This window comes from Sturnus vulgaris, chromosome 17 (assembly GCF_052056855.1).
Source record: "Sturnus vulgaris isolate bStuVul1 chromosome 17, bStuVul1.hap1, whole genome shotgun sequence".
Lineage (NCBI taxonomy): Eukaryota > Metazoa > Chordata > Aves > Passeriformes > Sturnidae > Sturnus > Sturnus vulgaris.
This window is the reverse complement of record NC_142259.1, coordinates 13,748,586-13,766,522: the sequence shown is the minus strand read 5'-3', so window position 1 is coordinate 13,766,522 and position 17,937 is coordinate 13,748,586. Positions and strand designations below refer to the sequence as shown.

Here is a 17,937-nt window from a genome sequence, read left to right as displayed (position 1 = left end):
CACAGTGTGGGCAGCAGGTGAGGCCAGGGGGGAATCTGCCCCTCTGCCCTGCTCAGGTGAGACCTTACCTGCAGAGCTGCCTCCAGCTCTGGGGTACCCAGCCCAGGAAAGATGTGGCAGAGAGTCCAGAGGAGGCCGTGGAGATGATGAGAGGGACAGAGCAGCTCTGCTGTGAGAAAAACCTGAGAGAATTGGGATTGTTAAGCTGGAGAAGAGGCTTTGAGGTGACCTCCTTGTGGCCTTCCAGTACCTGATGGGAGCCTGCAAGAAAGATGAAGAGAGGCTCTGTACAAGGGCCTGGAGTGACAGGACAAGGGGGGCAATGGCTTCAAACTGAGAGCAAGTTCAGATCACATGTTGGGTGGTAGTCTATGTAAAGTGCTCACAAAATTAGCTCTGATTTCACATAGCTGCATTTAGCCTTAGTCATGAATGTTCAGCTGTGGGACTGAGAGCTCTATGTTGTGCTTCTGCAGACTTTTGTCCACTATAACAGAACCTACAGAAGCCGGTGCCTGTGAGCCACCATCTATTGAGGAGGCATCCTCACCTTCCCTGGGAACAGAAGAGAGCGATCCTGACAAAGCTGAGCATGGTGGAATCAAGAAGGTTTGTTTCAAAGTTTCTGAGGAGGACCAGGAAGACTCTGGACATGACACAATGAGTTTCAGAGACTCCTACAGGTCAGTCTGAAGATCGTGTCGCTTTAATCTTACTAATACAGTGTTTCAAAGTTCTGATTCCAATATGGATTCAACAAACAGGTTGTTTTCTGGTCACTCAATAACCTAGTATTCACTTAGTATTCACTTCCCCCGAAATAATGCCAAAATACTAATGCTCCTAGAAAATGAAATAAAATTAAATAAATAAGTCAAGTGTGACTTTCTGCATCCTGTAGCCAGAAACTACAGAAACCCAGCAGAATTCTCAGACTGCTTGGTTTTACAAAAGCTGGTATTAACATTTGGTTCTGCAGCCAATTTTCCTGAAAGTCTAAGACACTGAGAAACAGAAATGGACATTGAGGTGTTTTTTTTTAATGGGCTTTTGAAACCACAAATGGAAATGCTTATTCAAGTGTCTCAAAATCTTTTTGGGATATGATTGACTGCTGCTTCTCCAGGAATATTTGCTACCAAAGGGAATCTCACTCCCAATTCTCTCTGTTTTGTGGGGAAACATTTGGAAACTCAGCTTCAGAATAAGTGGAATAACAAGTTGTGGCCATGTGTGATCACTGCAATTTAACATCTTTAATAGGCCATTTTTACATTTCTAGTAAGAGTGTAGAGCTGGGAGGATTCCAGGGACCTGAGTGAATGATCTGTCTCTGTGATGTCCCCACTGCAGCCCTGAGCCTTTACTTGCTCTTGCAGGGCACTCGTAGCAGTAGCAATGGGTGCCAGTGCAGGATGGCAGAAGGGGAATGGTTTGTGCTGGAAGGGGTCTCTGGAGCCTGCACAGTCCAGTGCCTTGTTCAGGACAGGGCCACTGAGATTGGTTGCTTGGGGTCTTGTCCAGTTGAATATTGATCACCTCAAAGGACAGCAAATAAGAAGTCTATAAAGAAATAGAACAAGTAAATACAGTGCTGAGATCTGGGGCATCTCTGTGGTGTGAGATTTTGATCTGCACGTGTGCTTTGGAGCTTTCTGAGTGAAATGTGCTGTATTTCTTTCACTGTTAATAGGGTATCCCTGTAGTTTAATTTTCTGTAATTGAGGCTAATTCTGGTTAACAAAGTGACAGCACAGTCTCTCTGGGTTTGTCATTTGTTCCAGAATTCTACACATAAATTTGAGAAACATTTTTCGGTCTTATCTTTATTAGAACAGAGGCAGAGAATTAAGCATATATTACAGATAATAGTTACTCAAGGGGGAATGGGTTTTTATGTGTTTTGATGTAAAAGAGTATTGATTAGCTACAAACACAAGAAAATTGCAGATAAGCAAATACCTTGTTTGCAATAGCTGTGCTTATTTTCTGGGATCATTTGGATCCAGATCCAAATTATGTACATGGAGGTGTAATTCATAAGGGTTTGTACTGCAGAGTAGTTGCCATAAGTATTAATCTTCCTGAGAAAAAAACAGTTTTATTTGATATTAGATTTTAAAAAGGACAGCAAGAATCTCAGGGTATTTTTGGTTGCTTTTATATTTTCTTCTCATCTCAGTTAAAAATTGCATCAGAGGCAGAGACAGTGGAGAATTTTTTAAGCTTTGTTTTGGGCTTATACCGTTAAAACCACTGTCATTGTCACTTCAGTGGAAGGAGACAGCCTGAGATCCATAGTCTGATTACTTTTAGTAAGATTAGTTTAAAGTGAACTTTAAAGAGAGGAGGTTCACTCTAGAATTTTCTATGTGTGCGTGAGCCAAGATGGGTGTGGAGCTGTGGTGACTCCTCTGCTTCATTATAGGATCTACAGTGTCTGATTCTGCAGTGGCTTAGATTCCCTAAATTTTCTCCCCACCTCCAGTATCTGTGCTCCCTAAATGCTGGATTTGGGTGCTGTAATACCCCGAGGATTGGTAGCAAACGATCAGCAGAGATGTCTGTTCATGGTTTCCCAAAGCAGGGTGATGTGTCCACATTCAGTGTGAGCTGCAAACAGCAGAACCCATCCTGTGACAGTCTGTCCTTTCCTGATGGCTGTTCTGCATGTCATTAGTTCTTTTTCACAGAACTAGGTTTGGGGAGAGTGCTAATGAAGGCACAGTGGCAGTGTGGGTGCCTGGCTGTGGGGACAGCCTTTGTTCAATGCCCTCTGTGCTCTGCTTTGCAGTGAGTGTAACAGTAACCGAGACTCCGTGCTGTCCTACACCAGCGTGAGGAGCAACAGCTCTTACCTGGGCAGTGATGAGATGGGCTCAGGTGAGTGTGGGCACAGGTCAGGGATGAGATGGGCTCAGGTGAGTGTGGGCACAGGTCACAGGGATGGGATGGGCTCAGGTGAGTGTGTGCACAGGTCACAGGGATGGGATGGGCTCAGGTGAGTGTGTGCACAGGTCAGTGATGGGATGGGCTCAGGTGAGTGTGTGCACAGGTCACAGGGATGGGATGGGCTCAGGTGAGTGTGTGCACAGGTCACAGGGATGGGATGGGCTCAGGTGAGTGTGTGCACAGGTCACTGGTGTCCATCTCGTGCCTGGCCCTTCAGCAGTGCTAGGATGTCTTTGCTGATTATAAGCACTGTCATATTTAATTTGCACCGGTGGTCTCTTCAAAACTAATCACAAGAACATAAAGATACAGATTTGCCTTTTTCTAATAGATAGGTATTAGGCAGGGATAAGTTTTAGTTATTGGATACTTGCATTATATGAAAATAATGAGTGTTTCGATCTAGGAATTGGAGATAAGGCAGCAATCGTTATTTTCTTCACACAAGTGTGAAGGGCTCCCCATGCCTCATCACAGATCATGTTTTTAAGTTAAAAGATTTTCATTTCTTCTGTATCAGGAGATGAACTTCCCAATGATATGAGGATACCTTTAGACAAGCAAGACAAACTTCATGGCTGTCTGGAACACCTTTTTAACCAGGTATGTAAAGCGTTACTCTTACACAGAATTGCTTTCTTTTTATCAATATCAATCAAGAAATTGGAAGTACTAAATCGTGTTATGAAATAATATTTTCAGGAAGGCATACTATCGAGATTTTGGACATTATTATTATAGGACAGTTTGATGAATCACTTTTGTTTGCATTATTAAAGTTGCCTGGTGATTTTTAAGCAAGGCTGACTTGCCCTACCTAAGGCATGAGACAAAGGGGAAAAAAGCTTTTATGAAAAAAAAGGACTAACTTCTAATAGTTTGTTTGATGTAAATGGATCACATTTGCAGATTCCAGGAGGTTCTCACAAGTTTAGTGTGCAGATGTGGTTATAATGTGTAACCCTGGAGAGTTGTTTGCTATTGTCTTATCAGCACATTGTTGTGCAAAATGTTGTTATTAAATGTGAGAAACTCTTGGGGCCAATTCATGGCTATAAAGTCTGACTGCTGTGTGTCAGTCATTCCAAAATACAAATAGTGTAAGGGCTTTGGCAGTTTCCCACAAGAGTTCAGATTTTCTTCTCCAAGTCTTACTGACACTGATCCATAGTGTTCCAATTGTAGGTTGATGCAATCAATGCACTTCTAAAAGGACCAGGAATAAATAAGGCCTTTGAGGAAACTAAGCACTTTCCCATGGACCACAGTTTGCAAGGTAAAGAAATAGATTGACTGTTTTTAATAATGTGATTTCCAATGTGCTATGGCCACACAGAGTTTATTAACTCTGCAGTCTACCCAATCGTGCATTACACAGGCACCATGTCTAACCACTGAAATTTTGTATCTCTACGAGGTAATTTTCATGAGAATTCCTCCTGAAACACAGAGGCCTCTTTCATTACATGTTGCTCAATTCTCGAAGCTCTGTCACCAGTTTCCACATCCCCTCTCTGCTGTGCAGGTATTTGAAAAGGTGCAGAGTAGGGATAGTCAGATCTGAGGTGAAGGAGTGCTCTGAGAAGCTGATGAGGGGCTGCCCACTGGAGCTCCAAGGCACCGAAGGTTCTGCCTTAGTTTGCTTAATGACTTAACTCTGCTTTTCTTCAGATGGATGATTGCCAGAGTAAACTCATCCTCACATAACACTTATTTTGGAAACTGATTCCCATAGAGAACAAACAGATGGTACCATGTTTTCTTTTTCCTCAGGGAGCGTGATGACTCCTTGGTTTTAGTACTTTTGAGGCTCAGGATGTGGTTTCTTTTCTGCTTGAAATACAGAAGATTTTATTTTCTAAATATTTGCTGCATTTCCTTTCCCATTTGAAAACTGAAATGTTCCCTACTACTCCTGCTATACCTCAGATGCTGTAGGAGGTGAGAGCTCCAACCTCTCACAGGCTCTGTTTTTTAGTTACAGTGGCAAACTCTAGCACTAAAGATCTTTTCCTCCTTTTTCTTTTTCTTGACTCCAGAAATAACTCTTGTGGAGTTCTGTTATATGTACTCATCTCTATGAACACATCACATTTGTGTAGAATGTTAGCCTTTCCATGCACTGTTGGAATGAAGGGAAGAAATGATATTTCTTTTATTTTGCTTAAACAGAATCTCATTTATTAAAAGTAGCTTAATTACCCTCAGAGAGTCTTTTAGTTAACTGATCACACTGAGGAACAGACAAGCCCTGCTTACACTCAGCTGCAATCCTGGACCACAGTGTCTGTTTAATACCTACCACAGACACCTTTATGTGATGGACAGACATTGGAATGCTCTCCTGGTCCTGTCCAGGATCAGTTTTTTGGCATAATTTTTTTTTTGTTTCTCTGTCTGCTTATGCACTTCATCACCAACAATGGGGTGTTTGGCTTAACTACGTAGCTAAGTCATGGAGAATAAATTTTCTGTGCAGGTCATTAAAGGCAGGGGAAGCAGGGGTTCTTTGTGAGTGGGGCAGAGCAGGGAGACTGCTGATAATGGGACTATGGGAATAGTCTTTTGCCCTCTCTGTTAGTTCTATTTAGGAACCTTGAATTCCTCATTACTGCTATTGGTACTGTGTCTCTGCTTTCATCTGTATTCACATTTTAACTCCTAAGCCACTCTTAGTTATGTGGCATTTCCTAAATGGCTAACACACTGCATGTTTTCTAGAATTTAAACAGAAGGAAGAAACCACAGTTAGGTGCAGGAATAATATTCAAACCAGCATTCAGGAAGATCCATGGAACCTTCCAGTGCGTATCAAGAACCTTGTTGACGTCATACAGAAACACGTGGAAGGTCTGTATGTAAGGAAACACTTGTTACTAGCTTCAGGGAGACTTTACTCAAATCTAGCAGTTGATTTCATAATTTTAACTCATTTTGTAATAAGGCCATCCTGAGCTCTAGAGAGGACCAGCTGGAGCAGGTTATGGTTTGCAGAGTCCTGGTGCTTTATGGTAAAATTGAACCTGTGCAGCAATTCCAAAGAACTTTTTTCCTCATATGTTATTTCATCAGCCCATTCAGATTGCTGTCAGACTCATCTATCTCCCTTGTGATTTTTAAACCCTTTTAGAAAATGAAGAGAGAGATGCTTGGTATATTCCAAACTGTGAAGTGACTGCAATCTGATATTACAACATCCTAAACCATTGCAGTCTGGTTGAACTGAAACAGGAGATGAAACTGATGCTTACAGATCAGTGTGAAGCACTGAATGGAAATCACCTCCTTGGGGATTCATCTGCAAATGCAATTTGTTTCCAGTAATTCATGGTAGTAGTTAACAAAGCATGTAGCCAGTAAAATACTTTGCCTTACACTTAGTTTTTTTCAGTCATTAATATGTCTGTGCAAGTGAGGGCTACCAGAGTAAACAGACATGGCCATGCAGGTGCCAGGGATTTGGGGGGAATGAGGAAACTGTTAACCAGTGTTAACCAGCTGCAATCACATCTACTTTGGTATTATGTTGACTACAGCATTTATTTTCTTCACTGTTTTAGATGGGAAGAATCAGCTGCTTTTGGCCTTGTTAAAATGCACAGGTAAGGGGTTTTCATTTTTCACAAAACAACAACATACCTAAGAAGTCCCTAAGACAGGGTTTTTCCATCTTCATTTTTTCCTTTGTACAATCCCTCCTTCCCAGATGGAAGAGAACCCTCCTCCCTTTTACTCCTTCCTGCTGTGGTGAGAACATGCAGCAAACATGAGATCTCTTGTACAACTTTTTTGAGCCCATGGACTGTCATCGTTCCAAACAGAGCAGGGATGCTGGAATTACAGCCAAGGGCAGACGAAGACTTTAAATGTGCAAGAACTCAAATATGCTGGGGACATCATGAACCTGTTGTCACACACCAAACATTGTGCTTGCAGGGCAGGGAACAGGTCTTTACAAGAAGCCTGGGCACAGGCTTTTTGTAGTTGTAGCACTTACTTGGTGTCCTTTTGTTTGAAAATAAGATAATATGTAACTAGAAACTGGTGTTTCACTGTTGCCACACTTGATTCTCATATCTTCACATAATGAAGATCAGAGATTTGTATGGCTCTAAGTTATTTCTCAGCTCCTGCCAGGGCTGGTCTGTGAGTCTGTCCAAACCAAGCTGTGTGCCAGTCTACTGACCACAAAGGCTGGGTTTTGATAGTAGATAAAATGTCTCCCCAGTGTGTGCCCCACTTCCTGCAGCATCTCCATGAACATCTGCTGGAAAGAAGAATGGTTGCCCTTAAGCTGAGAATATGGCCCAGGGCCTGGAGTGTGTTAGTCAGTCTATTTTGTTAAGTTCTTATAAAAAGAATCCAGACCTTCAAAGCCTCTGGGTGATGTCTTCAGCTTCTTTCCCTAGGGAATAGTGCCTTGCCAATGAGACCAACTGCTGCAGCACTGCAGAGCCTGCTGGAGGGGCTGGAGGTGCCTGGGAAGTAACTTTTTACTTATTCATGTGCCTCTCTGGCCTGCAATCCCCTGAAGCATGACAAGATTGATTTGACCAGCATGTGGCTGCCTGGCAGGCACTCTGGAAGCAAAATTAACACAGGGAAATTCTCCCAAGAAACAAACCAATTGGTGCCTTACGGATGGGCCCAGTTAATGAATTAGGCATATGGGAAGCCCACCAAATACAGATGGATGGGGTAAGATTAATCTCTAATAGCCCCAGAGAGATGTAATGGTGGATACCTTCTTTCAATAATTCTCTTGCTCCTGTAAACGTAAAAAAGGGAATCAGTCCAGATATGGCTGTAACTAAGGAGTTAGTTACTTTCCAGGAGTTAGTTTCAGAAGGAGCATGCAGATGGCAGAGGGAATGATGAAGAGCCAGTTGGACTAGAAGATTTCACAACATGCACTTGTGCCAGCTGTGCTGTCTTTATCCACCCAGGTCATACAGCAACGAGAGGTTATCCATGAAGTCAGAGCAAAGCTCCAGCAGAAGCTGAACATTGTGTGCACACACACAAACTACTTTGTTGGCAGTGAGAAGGAGGATGAGCATATTCATGACTTCTTTATCCTTCTCTCCTTTTCTCTGACAGATACTGAGCTACAGCTGAGACGTGATTCCATCTTCTGCCAGTCTCTTGTGGCTGCTATTTGCACCTTTTCAGAGCAGTTACTGGCTGCTCTCAACTATCGGTACAACAACAATGGGGAGTATGAAGAGAGCAGCAGAGATGCCAGCAGAAAATGGCTGGAACAGATAGCAGCCACTGGAGTTTTACTGAACTACCAGTCTCTTCTCTCCCCCACCGTGGTAAGATGAAGAATTGTGGTATCCTTGGGTCTGCCTACATTTACCTGTGTGATTCTGTGCCACTCAACACAGCCAGAGCTGTTGAGCCTCTTACCTGCATTCCAGCAGTGTATTCAGACTCTCACTACTGCAAACTCTGGAGATTTCCACAGCTGACAACCAAGTGCCATATTCCATTTCCAGTCATATTCACCTCTTCACAAATGCTGGACCCGTTGTCACTCTTGAACACTGTAAAAAACAGTCAGCCTTCATATTTGGAGCAATGCTGCTGCATTTAGAGAGGTTTTAGTGCCCAGCTGTTGGTGGCATGAGTGTTCCCTGCCACCCCCTGTAAGGACACGCAGCTCCCAAACTGGTGAGGAAGTTCTGAGTATTGCAGGGCTTCAGACAAACAGATAGAGTGCAGTCTGTGTCTCAGGTCTGTGGTGCTGGGGCTTGAGGAACCATGTCTGAGGAGAGGAGCTGTGCTTGCATCGTTCATCTGCACCTAAAGAACAGATGAGCTACAGAAGATCAGCTGCTGAAACTCTAAAAATGCTAAGAAAAGAGAGGCATAAAACAGAAAAGTAGTTCTGACATTATAGAGAAGAGAGGTTTTTTTCTCTACTTTGTAGATATTGTAGATGGAGTGTGCAGATTTTTTATAAAATACAATCCAAACTATCTATGCATGTTACTGCTATTTGTTTGCATTGCATAGAATGTATCACTATTTATTTTGCAGTAACTGATCAACTGTTTCTTACATTTGTTGGTATAAAGTTTGGAGAAAGAGATCCCTGCAAACTTACTCAGTTCTTAAACCTCTCTACTCCATGAATCACATCAAATGACATCTAAGCAAAGGCTAGTTAAAGTTATATTGCAGAGTTAAAAAGCTCTTAGTGATTTCCTGGCTGAGATGGAGCTCATGGAAAGCTCTGCATTCTGCTTTAGCTTTCCTGAACCAAAACGTGCCTATAACAACAGCACCTTCTGTTGTTTGCCTTGCCCTACAGAAGGAGGAGCGCACCATGCTGGAAGACATCCAGGTCACTCTGGCTGAACTAGACAAAGTTGCCTTTTTTTTCAAGCAGCTGGATGAAATCCTTGTAGCAAGTGAGTATTTTCTATTTCTTTGAGGCACTTTTTTTTTTTTGTTTTGGTATGTTCTATGGATTTAATATCCCCTCTGACTGTAAATCTTAGAGACCATGTCACACCTGGAGAGCACTGGGCAGCTTCTCTGAAGCACTGCTGTATTCCCTCAGCATGACTGACACGATGGAATGATGGTGGGGTGTGTGCTGTGCCTTATCTGTGTGATTCCCTGCAGCAGGGGGAGATATGACAGAGAATTAGCATCACATGCCCTGTGGTGAATCCCCAGCTTTTCAGTGTCCAGTGTCTTACCCTGTCAGATTCATGTCTGCTGGCTATGAAATACCATGAAACAATATGGGATTCAAATTATTAACTGTATTTTCTGTATTTGGATCAAACATCATACTAGGTCACACTATGATCTTTTAAGTATAAGATTTCAGAGCCTGCATTCTCTCCATAAAAGCTCTCCCTTATTCACCTTGTGGTGGAGATGTGATATGTCATTAGGTAATCTAACAAACTCAGATAGCAGTGGTTTCACAATTCTCCTGCTGTGGTAAAGCAGCAAGTGTTTTATCTTTATTTCTCCAGATACTCATGTCTTCTACCACATCGAAGGAAGTCGTCAGGCCTTGAAGGTTATCTTTTATCTCGACAGCTACTACTTCTCCAAACTGCCTGCTCGGTTTCAGAATGGGGGAACCTTGAAACTGCACACAGTGCTCTTTACAAAAGGTGTCTATAAAAATCTTTCTTGAGAAAAATAAGCTAACTACTGATTTTGAAAGATTAAAAATAAAGAATGACCATGAAGCTCTTTAAAAAAGCAGTTGAGACCTACAGACTAGCTTAAGAAGCAGATATTTCTATTTTAGGAAGCCCTGGGGGAGTGCTAGACTTTATAATTAGACACAGTCATGAGAACAAGATGTGCTGGTTTGGGGCTTTTTTACACCTCAGCCATAGAGACATTACACTGGACTACAGGGATTATTTGATATAGTGTAGGATCAAGGGATGTGACCAGGCTACAGAGAAGTGTTTTAAAAAGTGAACCCTGTGACAGAATCATCTGGGCTAGAAATAGACTTGATAGGTAAATATTCACACCAAAATACAAGACAGGAAATTTCTTTCAAGGGACCATTAATGGGGAGTAATTGCTGTCAGACAGAATTGCTTTCTGTGAAGCTCACCTCTGTGTACTACCACTGTACTCCCACACTGGGAAAAGCATTAAATTTATAGAGTAACAGAATCAGCCTGACATGATCTAGCAGTCATCTGCTGAGCAATGAGATGATACAGAGATAAATAAATGAATTTAAAAAAAACCACTAATAACATAGCTTTAGTAAAATGTTTTCTTCTTCAGCTCTGGAGAGTACAGAGGGGCAATCACAACCAGCTGGTTCATCTCTAGAAGAACTCCCACAGCAAATTAATGGTATTTCACTTGAAAAAGTGCAGCAATACTACCGTAAACTCAGGTATTTTATACTTCTGCTTTGCTTTAAAAGACATTGAAAATTTCAGAGCACTCCTTGCTAAGGGCATTAAAATTTAATGAAAAAGATGTTTCATTCCTGATGCGGTTTTTGCACAAATAGGATTTTTGGAGATCCTCATTGTGTTGGAAACTTGACAATTTTCTTCCCATAGTTTAACTCATTCAGAAGGAATGCAGATTTGACCTCAGAATTTTGTGCAGAGCTAGAATTATATTTTTCTTAATGGGGATTTGGAATATGTTAGACTCTGTAAATTACTGCAATCACAATGGTTCAATGAGGAAGCAGATCTTCAAGTGCAAGATTTTTAGCACAACTTTTGCAGCTGTTTTATACAAGATAGTACACATATATGTGCTTGAAGTGGGACAAACCCAACTAATGTGGTACCTGCTGGCCTTTTGCAGGACATTTTACCTAGAGAGATCAAACTTGCCCACTGATTCCAATACTACTGCAGTGAAGATTGACCAGGTATTGTTTTCTGCATTTACTTTCTGCAATAAATTCTCTCACAGAAGTATTATTTCAACATTTCTAAAATTCCATTTGAGGGGTACCTGTATGGCAGATCTATGCAAAACCAAGCAGCATTTTAAAATATTCCCAGCCTTAAAGGGGAGATCTGAATTTCTTTTAAGCTTGGATACAGTTCTTTTGTTGAGAAGAAAATGTGCAGAACATGGGTAGACACAAACGCCCTTCCCTGCAGCACTAAGGAGACTCTGTGTGACCCTGCCTGCCCTTGCCAACCACGGATGCCAGACAGAATGGGCTCATTTACCTGTGCCACAGATGCATGAAAACCAACAAATGTTCAGTTTGCAAGTTACACTTTGGTGCAGAGAAAACAAGAAAATAGTGGTGCCCAGCATCACATGTGTAGGCACTCTGTCAAACTGGGCAGGTGACATGTGGATATGTGCATCTAAAGCATTAAAATGCTGTTGCAGAGAACATCTTTGCAATTGTAATACACATTGTAAACAATCTATGTGATTTGTCATAAAAAATTGTACCAAGACTAAGTAATTTTATTTTGCCACTTCCAAAGTTCATATATATTGTAAATAGTTGTTACCTTGTGGCAGTTACTCTGTGTAGAATATTGTGCATGGACAATAGGATAAAGACTTGTAAATGTCTTTATAGCTTGAATATAATTCCTGATGGTTTTTGGATTGCTTTGTTCAGCTTATTCGCCCTATCAATGCAATGGATGAGCTTTGCAGGCTGCTGAAGTCTTTCATTAGTACAAAGCCAGGGTGCTCCAGCAGTGCCTCATCAGGAGCTGGCCTGCTGCCCATATCCTCGGAGCTCTGCTACCGCCTGGGAGCCTGCCAGATCACCATGTGTGCCACTGGGATGCAGAGGTGAGGAGGCTTAAACCTGTGTGCTGCTTCTGTGATGGCACTTCTGTCCTTTCTAGACATGGGATCCTACTCAAAGCAAAATACAGTCCATTTTGAGGGAATGTGACAAGGACCTCAATCTGCTGACCTCTTTACTTCAGGGTTGGTTGTAACTTCTAATACTTTTGTTAATAAGTAGGATTGACACAAAATATTTTGTGTTTCAGTGCATCATCCCATGCAACTGACCAAGTGATCTTGTTGCACAGAACTTGTAGTCAGCATTGTCTTCAGTCACACACTGAAAATGTAGCAAGTTGCTCAAAAATAGCTTTAGAATCTTGATGTGTGCACACATTGATTTTTGAAACACACCACTGTTCTGCCAGCGTCTCAAAAGTCAAGATTAATTTGTGAATCCCTTTAAGATGAGTTAATGCAGAAGAGGAGTTAGGCACAGCCTTGTAATGATGCTGGAGACTCAAATAATTGCAGCATCCAGGTGCAACGAGAGTGAGGTAATTTAATAGTTTTGTATGTAAGAAAATCTAAAAAAAGTAAATAAAAGTAAATAGGTAACAGAAGCAATACTTAGCAGGTAATTGTCCTGCACATGCCTATTGTCCTAGGGTGACTTTATGGTGCTTGTATCCTCAGTCATGTGTTCTGTTTGTGCTGGATGTTGGGTTCTCAGCTTTAAGGCTGGATCCAAGAGTGAAGGGGAAGAGAGGAAGGGTGCAGTTTGTTATCAGAGACTGCCCTTGTCCCCACATTGCTGCTCCTGGGCTGTGCTGTCAGTGCTAGAGAGTGCTCCTTTGCTTTTAGTTAGGTTTTTTTTAGCTAGCTGAGGCAGAGAAGTTCCCTGGACTTTGGGTTTTTCTTTCTCTTGGCCCTGCTCTGGACTGAAAACCCAGCAGAACAGCAGGAGCTCACAGCTGTGGCTCACCAGGGCCTGGGATGTGGCATCTGCCAGTGCCAGAGGGACTGGTAAGAGACTGAGTGAGCTGAGCTACACCCCACAACAAGGACTTTCTGAAATTGCCATCTCTTCAGAACAGTGAGAGGTCCCATGGTTTAATATTATTCATTTTTTATACTTGTGAATAGTTTGCTTGTTAAATAAACGGGTTTTTTTCCACCAAGGAAATCTTTTCCCAAACCACTTGGGGGAGGGACTCCGTTCGGAGGTTTCCTCCACACTTTGCCCTAAACCAGGACACGCATTTATACTTTAGAAACGATGATCTGTGATTTCCTAACTCTTGTTCCCTCGTCCAGGAGTACCCTGAGTGTGTCCCTGGAGCAAGCAGCCATACTGGCCCGCAGCCACGGGCTGCTGCCCAAGTGTATCATGCAAGCTACAGACATCATGAGAAAGCAGGTGAGTGCTGCAGGTGTGTCCCCAGCCTCCAGTGACATCACAGGGCAAACACCACTTCATTTTAGTGTGGCACAGCACTTTGTGCAAACCCACATATCCCAATGTACTAATGGTTGAATAACTACACCTGTGTGTGACAGGAACAAATTAAATTCACTTCTGCGTGTGCAGCCCCCAGAGCAATTCAAATCTGTGCTTTGACGATTAGAATAGAGAGAATGTGCAGCATTTTAAAGACAATAGTTGTACAGAAAAAACCCAAGTCTCAATCATAGGGTTAAAATAGCAGAAATTACCTAGTGCTAGGCAGCAGTGCTTGTAAAGTGCTTTGAGACTAATTACCTTTGAGGTAAACATAGATGATAATTGCATCCACCCAATGAATTCCAAATCTTTTAGATGTAGTTAATGGATTCTCAAATAAGAACCATGCTTCCATTATAATATTTTTTCCAAAGGATCATTTGCTTTGTCAATACTGTCAGTACCATAAATTTTCTGTTTCCACAGGGACCAAGGGTTGAAATCTCTGCCAAGAATCTGAAAGTGATGGACCAAATGCCACAGCATGCACCTCGGTAGGTTATTCTGTATTATACATTTTCTCTGAGTGCTGATTTTGTTTCTCTAACAATTGTGGAGTTCCTGCTATAATCAAAGATGATCTTACTAGCAATACTGGAAAAAAAGAAAAAAAAATCATATTCTTTCTCCCTGTACTAAACTAAGTACACACTGTAGATAACCAGCTTTGCTGCTTATGATTTGCAGTTCATCAGATTCAAGATTTTCTGAATCAAACAAAGCTGATCTTTTTTGGACTGTTTCTATGAGTTGGCAAAGCTAGTGATGGACAGTCATCTCTGGAATGTTTGCAGAGAAAAATTCCTGAACAGCAAATTTGACTGCAGATATGCAAAGATAATACAGCAGTGTGCTAACAGGAGTGTCTGATGGCTTAGTTCTGCCACAGCAGATTTAAGAGCAAGCACTTGCAGTCAGAGTAAGCACACAGTAATGCAGCCCTGAGGAACCTCAGTTGCCTAGGATTATATATGGGGTTTTCTAGAAGGCAGCTTTTGAAAAATGCTGTACATTGGTGAATCCTACTGCTCCTAATGGGACATAGAGATGTTCATCTCTCCCTACAGGAGAATAATGCTTGTACTTTTAAGTACTTGAGTCACTTTCTTCCAATTTCACCTCTCAGAGAGAAAAAGAATGTTCTTTAATAAACTGTAGCACAGCATTTTCCCACAATGCCAATAAAAAATTTGTCATGTTTTAGATGACAATATATACAGAATCTGTCTGTATGAATACCAGAAAAACTTCTGATTCTGCTGTTGTTAATGGCATTGTTTACATGAAGAAAAAACCAGATATGGCCCACAAGAATCAGTGTCAGAAAAGGTCCAGCAAAGTCCGTGCAATATCTTCAGACAGAACAAATGTTTGTTAGTGCCTCAGTCCTGCAAGGAGCACATTGCTTCAGTGCTGACACTTCCTTAAGCACTGATACCTTATTCACCCATTCAGACTTCTGAGTTAGTCTAAATTAGCCCCTCTTTTAATTTTTCTTTTTTCTCTCTCCCATCCATTACTGTTTATAGAAAATGATTTTAAACTTTAGAGACTGTGGTGATGCTTCCTCTAATTGGTTAATTTTCTCAGAGACATGAAAAAGAGTAGAATTATCCATCTGTTGGATTGTAATTGCTATTTCAAAAACAAATAAAACAATGCTGTTGGCCCCTGTACCATGGCAGTGTAGTTATTTTGCCTTATTAATGGCCATACATTACTTTGGCTCCACTGTTATGGCCATAACTATATTACCTTCAAAAAGAAGCAGTTTTAAAAACAAATCACAAGGTGAGGCATTTTTTTCTTTTGAGTACACTCTAAATCACAATGACAAATTCCAGAACTCGGATTATTTCAGGCCAATAAAGCTCAGGGATGTGTTTTCCTACTGGGTTCCATCATAATGCAAAATAAACTGAGCAAAGTTAAAAGGAGATCTGGTGAATTAACTACCAGGATTATATTTCTAAGCACAAATCTGGAATAGCTGTCTTGAAAGAGAAGTTATAAGTTTATTGTGAAATAAAGAAGAAAAAGCCTAGAAAAAGCTCACAAAGTCATACATGAATGACAAGTCAACATATACTTAGATTTAACCACTCTTTTACAATTTGATAATCTTGTGAGTTAAAAAAAAATTCTCTGAAAAGATGATTATTAATTTTAAGATTTGTTCAAGCATGTCAACAAGCAGATATGGTTTTTTATGTGTTTGGTATCCCAGCCTGTATGAGGGGGAGAACTTTTTTGTTCAGGAAAAATGTTGAACTGGGTTTAAAACCAAAAGAAATAGAAAAAGAGAAGGGACAGTTGAAGAACCAAACTGAGCCAAAATTAAGAGGAAGAAATGGAGAGTCTCAAATAATATTGTAAACAATGATTGTAAATACTTCAGTTAACAAATGGCTAGTGGCACTTCTAAAGTTGCAATTACTAAAATTAAAAATAGCTGTATTTTTGATACATCATTACCTCTAAAGCTTGCAGAATAACAAAGAAGCTGCTGACCCTCATACATGATTCCACTAACTTTGCTATTATCCCTGTGAGCTTTAATTCCCTGCTCTCCCTCTGCACAAAAGACTCTACAGGTTGTGCCAGCCACCGACAGAGGGGGATTTATAGGAGGCAGAGGCAGCCCTTGGCAGCCCCACAGGAGCACTCGGCTTGGACCTGGCCAAGGACCCACGAACTGACCCCAGTGGTGCTGCTGGGCTCTGCAGGACAGGGAGCTGCTGGCCCAGGCATCAGGAATCTGCCTTTGAACTCCTGGAGGCCGTGCAGGATCCACGTGTTTCTTTGACTTCTTGAAGAAATTCTTGAAACAAAGCACCACAGGCAAGGATGGATGTTTCTGCCATTCAGCAGGTGCCTGGGAAATTACCATTATTCTTCAAGACAGCACAGTTTTCCTGGTTTGTGCAACCACCACAGAGTTGTGGACTTCAAGATACAGCTTGGTTCAGGAATTCCTGCTGGAATCTCTCTCCCCCTGTACTGCTCCTGGCACCCATTTAACTGCCAGCAGGTTTTTTGGTCAATGGCCTTTAGCAGTAGTTTCATAAACCCTTCTTTTTCATGAACTGACGGGCACTTTTGAGCAAAGAATAGCACAATCTATGGTTTATTCAAATAGGAACATAAAGAATTTCTTCTGGAGTAGTTTTCCACTTCAGCCCAGTGAGAGACTCTCTCTATGCTGCAGAGTATACATTCCATAATACTTCTTATCATTACTTCATTTTACTTACTGTAGCTTTCAGGTTTTTGATTAACTCTTTTTACTAATGCCCTGTGATTATGTACTCTGGAATACAGTGCTAGTGAAGAGGAGTGTAGGATTTTAAAGAAAACTTTACAAAGAAAAAATACAGTCTTATAGTCCGATTATTTGAACAGATGTAGTTTTTAAAACAGGTCAGAAGAACTATACTTATTTATGTGGAGTGGAATAATATGTGTTTTCGATCATGTTATTATATGTACAAGATTAAAATAAAAATTATATTGTTTAAAATGGGACCAATATACTGGCAGTTACACAGCTACTCCCAGTTTACTGAAAAAATCTACATTATTTAAAATCTTCAATATTTAAGTAGTCTTTAATACAGTCATTAAGATGTATTAGAGATGCTTTTAAGTTAAGAGAAAAAAGGAATCGTGTATATAATGTTCTTTATTTTTTCTTGTTTGAAAAATTGTTCTCCATTCTGTCAGTATTACCCTAAGCACTGTAGGTTTTTTTTTTTTTTTTCCAAATTACTGGCTGAAACTAATCCAAGCATGTCAGCAGTCTCAGGACAGAGATAATGTTCTTTTGGAGTGAGTGCCTTAACAAGACCAACCCTCCCTAACATGGCAGGTGTACAAGAAATTCCCCATTCCTGTTCCTCTGCCCCCTCCCTTCAACTAGCTCCCAGTGAGGAAACCCAGGAGCTTTGCAGTAATGTATATTTTAGAAAATAAAGGTTTGGGGGTTTTATTTGTGGTGTTGTTTGTTTTTTGGTGGGCTTAATTTTATTTTATTAATATCCAAAGCAATTCAAAAACTAAAACTGGATGTTTTCATTTGGACATGAAGGCCTCTAATTTTTCTAATCTTCTCTTGAACACAAAACTGTTTATGGCAAGTTGAGAGTGCAGTTTGAATCTTGTTTCTTAATTTTTTAATATTTGTTTTATTCTCTCACAGACTGAAATAATTTTGGGGAAGGAATTTGTTTTTGATTTTATCTCTTTTTTAA

General features: G+C 41.0%; 1 protein-coding gene across 2 annotated transcripts in view; it reads left to right on the top strand.

The window, feature by feature from the left end:
- PREX1 (phosphatidylinositol-3,4,5-trisphosphate dependent Rac exchange factor 1) overlaps nt 1-17,675 on the top strand; it is a 111,487-nt gene extending 93,812 nt beyond the window's left edge. For both annotated transcript variants that reach the window (XM_014876063.2, XM_088175123.1), the window contains exons 26-40: nt 477-683; nt 2,795-2,883; nt 3,473-3,555; nt 4,138-4,228; nt 5,674-5,802; nt 6,513-6,554; nt 8,053-8,270; nt 9,272-9,371; nt 9,951-10,094; nt 10,735-10,849; nt 11,278-11,344; nt 12,065-12,243; nt 13,501-13,603; nt 14,114-14,181; nt 16,273-17,675. In XM_014876063.2, the coding sequence (XP_014731549.2) occupies nt 477-683; nt 2,795-2,883; nt 3,473-3,555; nt 4,138-4,228; nt 5,674-5,802; nt 6,513-6,554; nt 8,053-8,270; nt 9,272-9,371; nt 9,951-10,094; nt 10,735-10,849; nt 11,278-11,344; nt 12,065-12,243; nt 13,501-13,603; nt 14,114-14,181; nt 16,273-16,315 (1,678 nt within the window). In that variant the 3' untranslated portion in view covers nt 16,316-17,675. The remainder of the gene's footprint in view (nt 1-476; nt 684-2,794; nt 2,884-3,472; nt 3,556-4,137; nt 4,229-5,673; nt 5,803-6,512; nt 6,555-8,052; nt 8,271-9,271; nt 9,372-9,950; nt 10,095-10,734; nt 10,850-11,277; nt 11,345-12,064; nt 12,244-13,500; nt 13,604-14,113; nt 14,182-16,272) is intronic.
- Nucleotides 17,676-17,937: the final 262 nt, after the last annotated feature.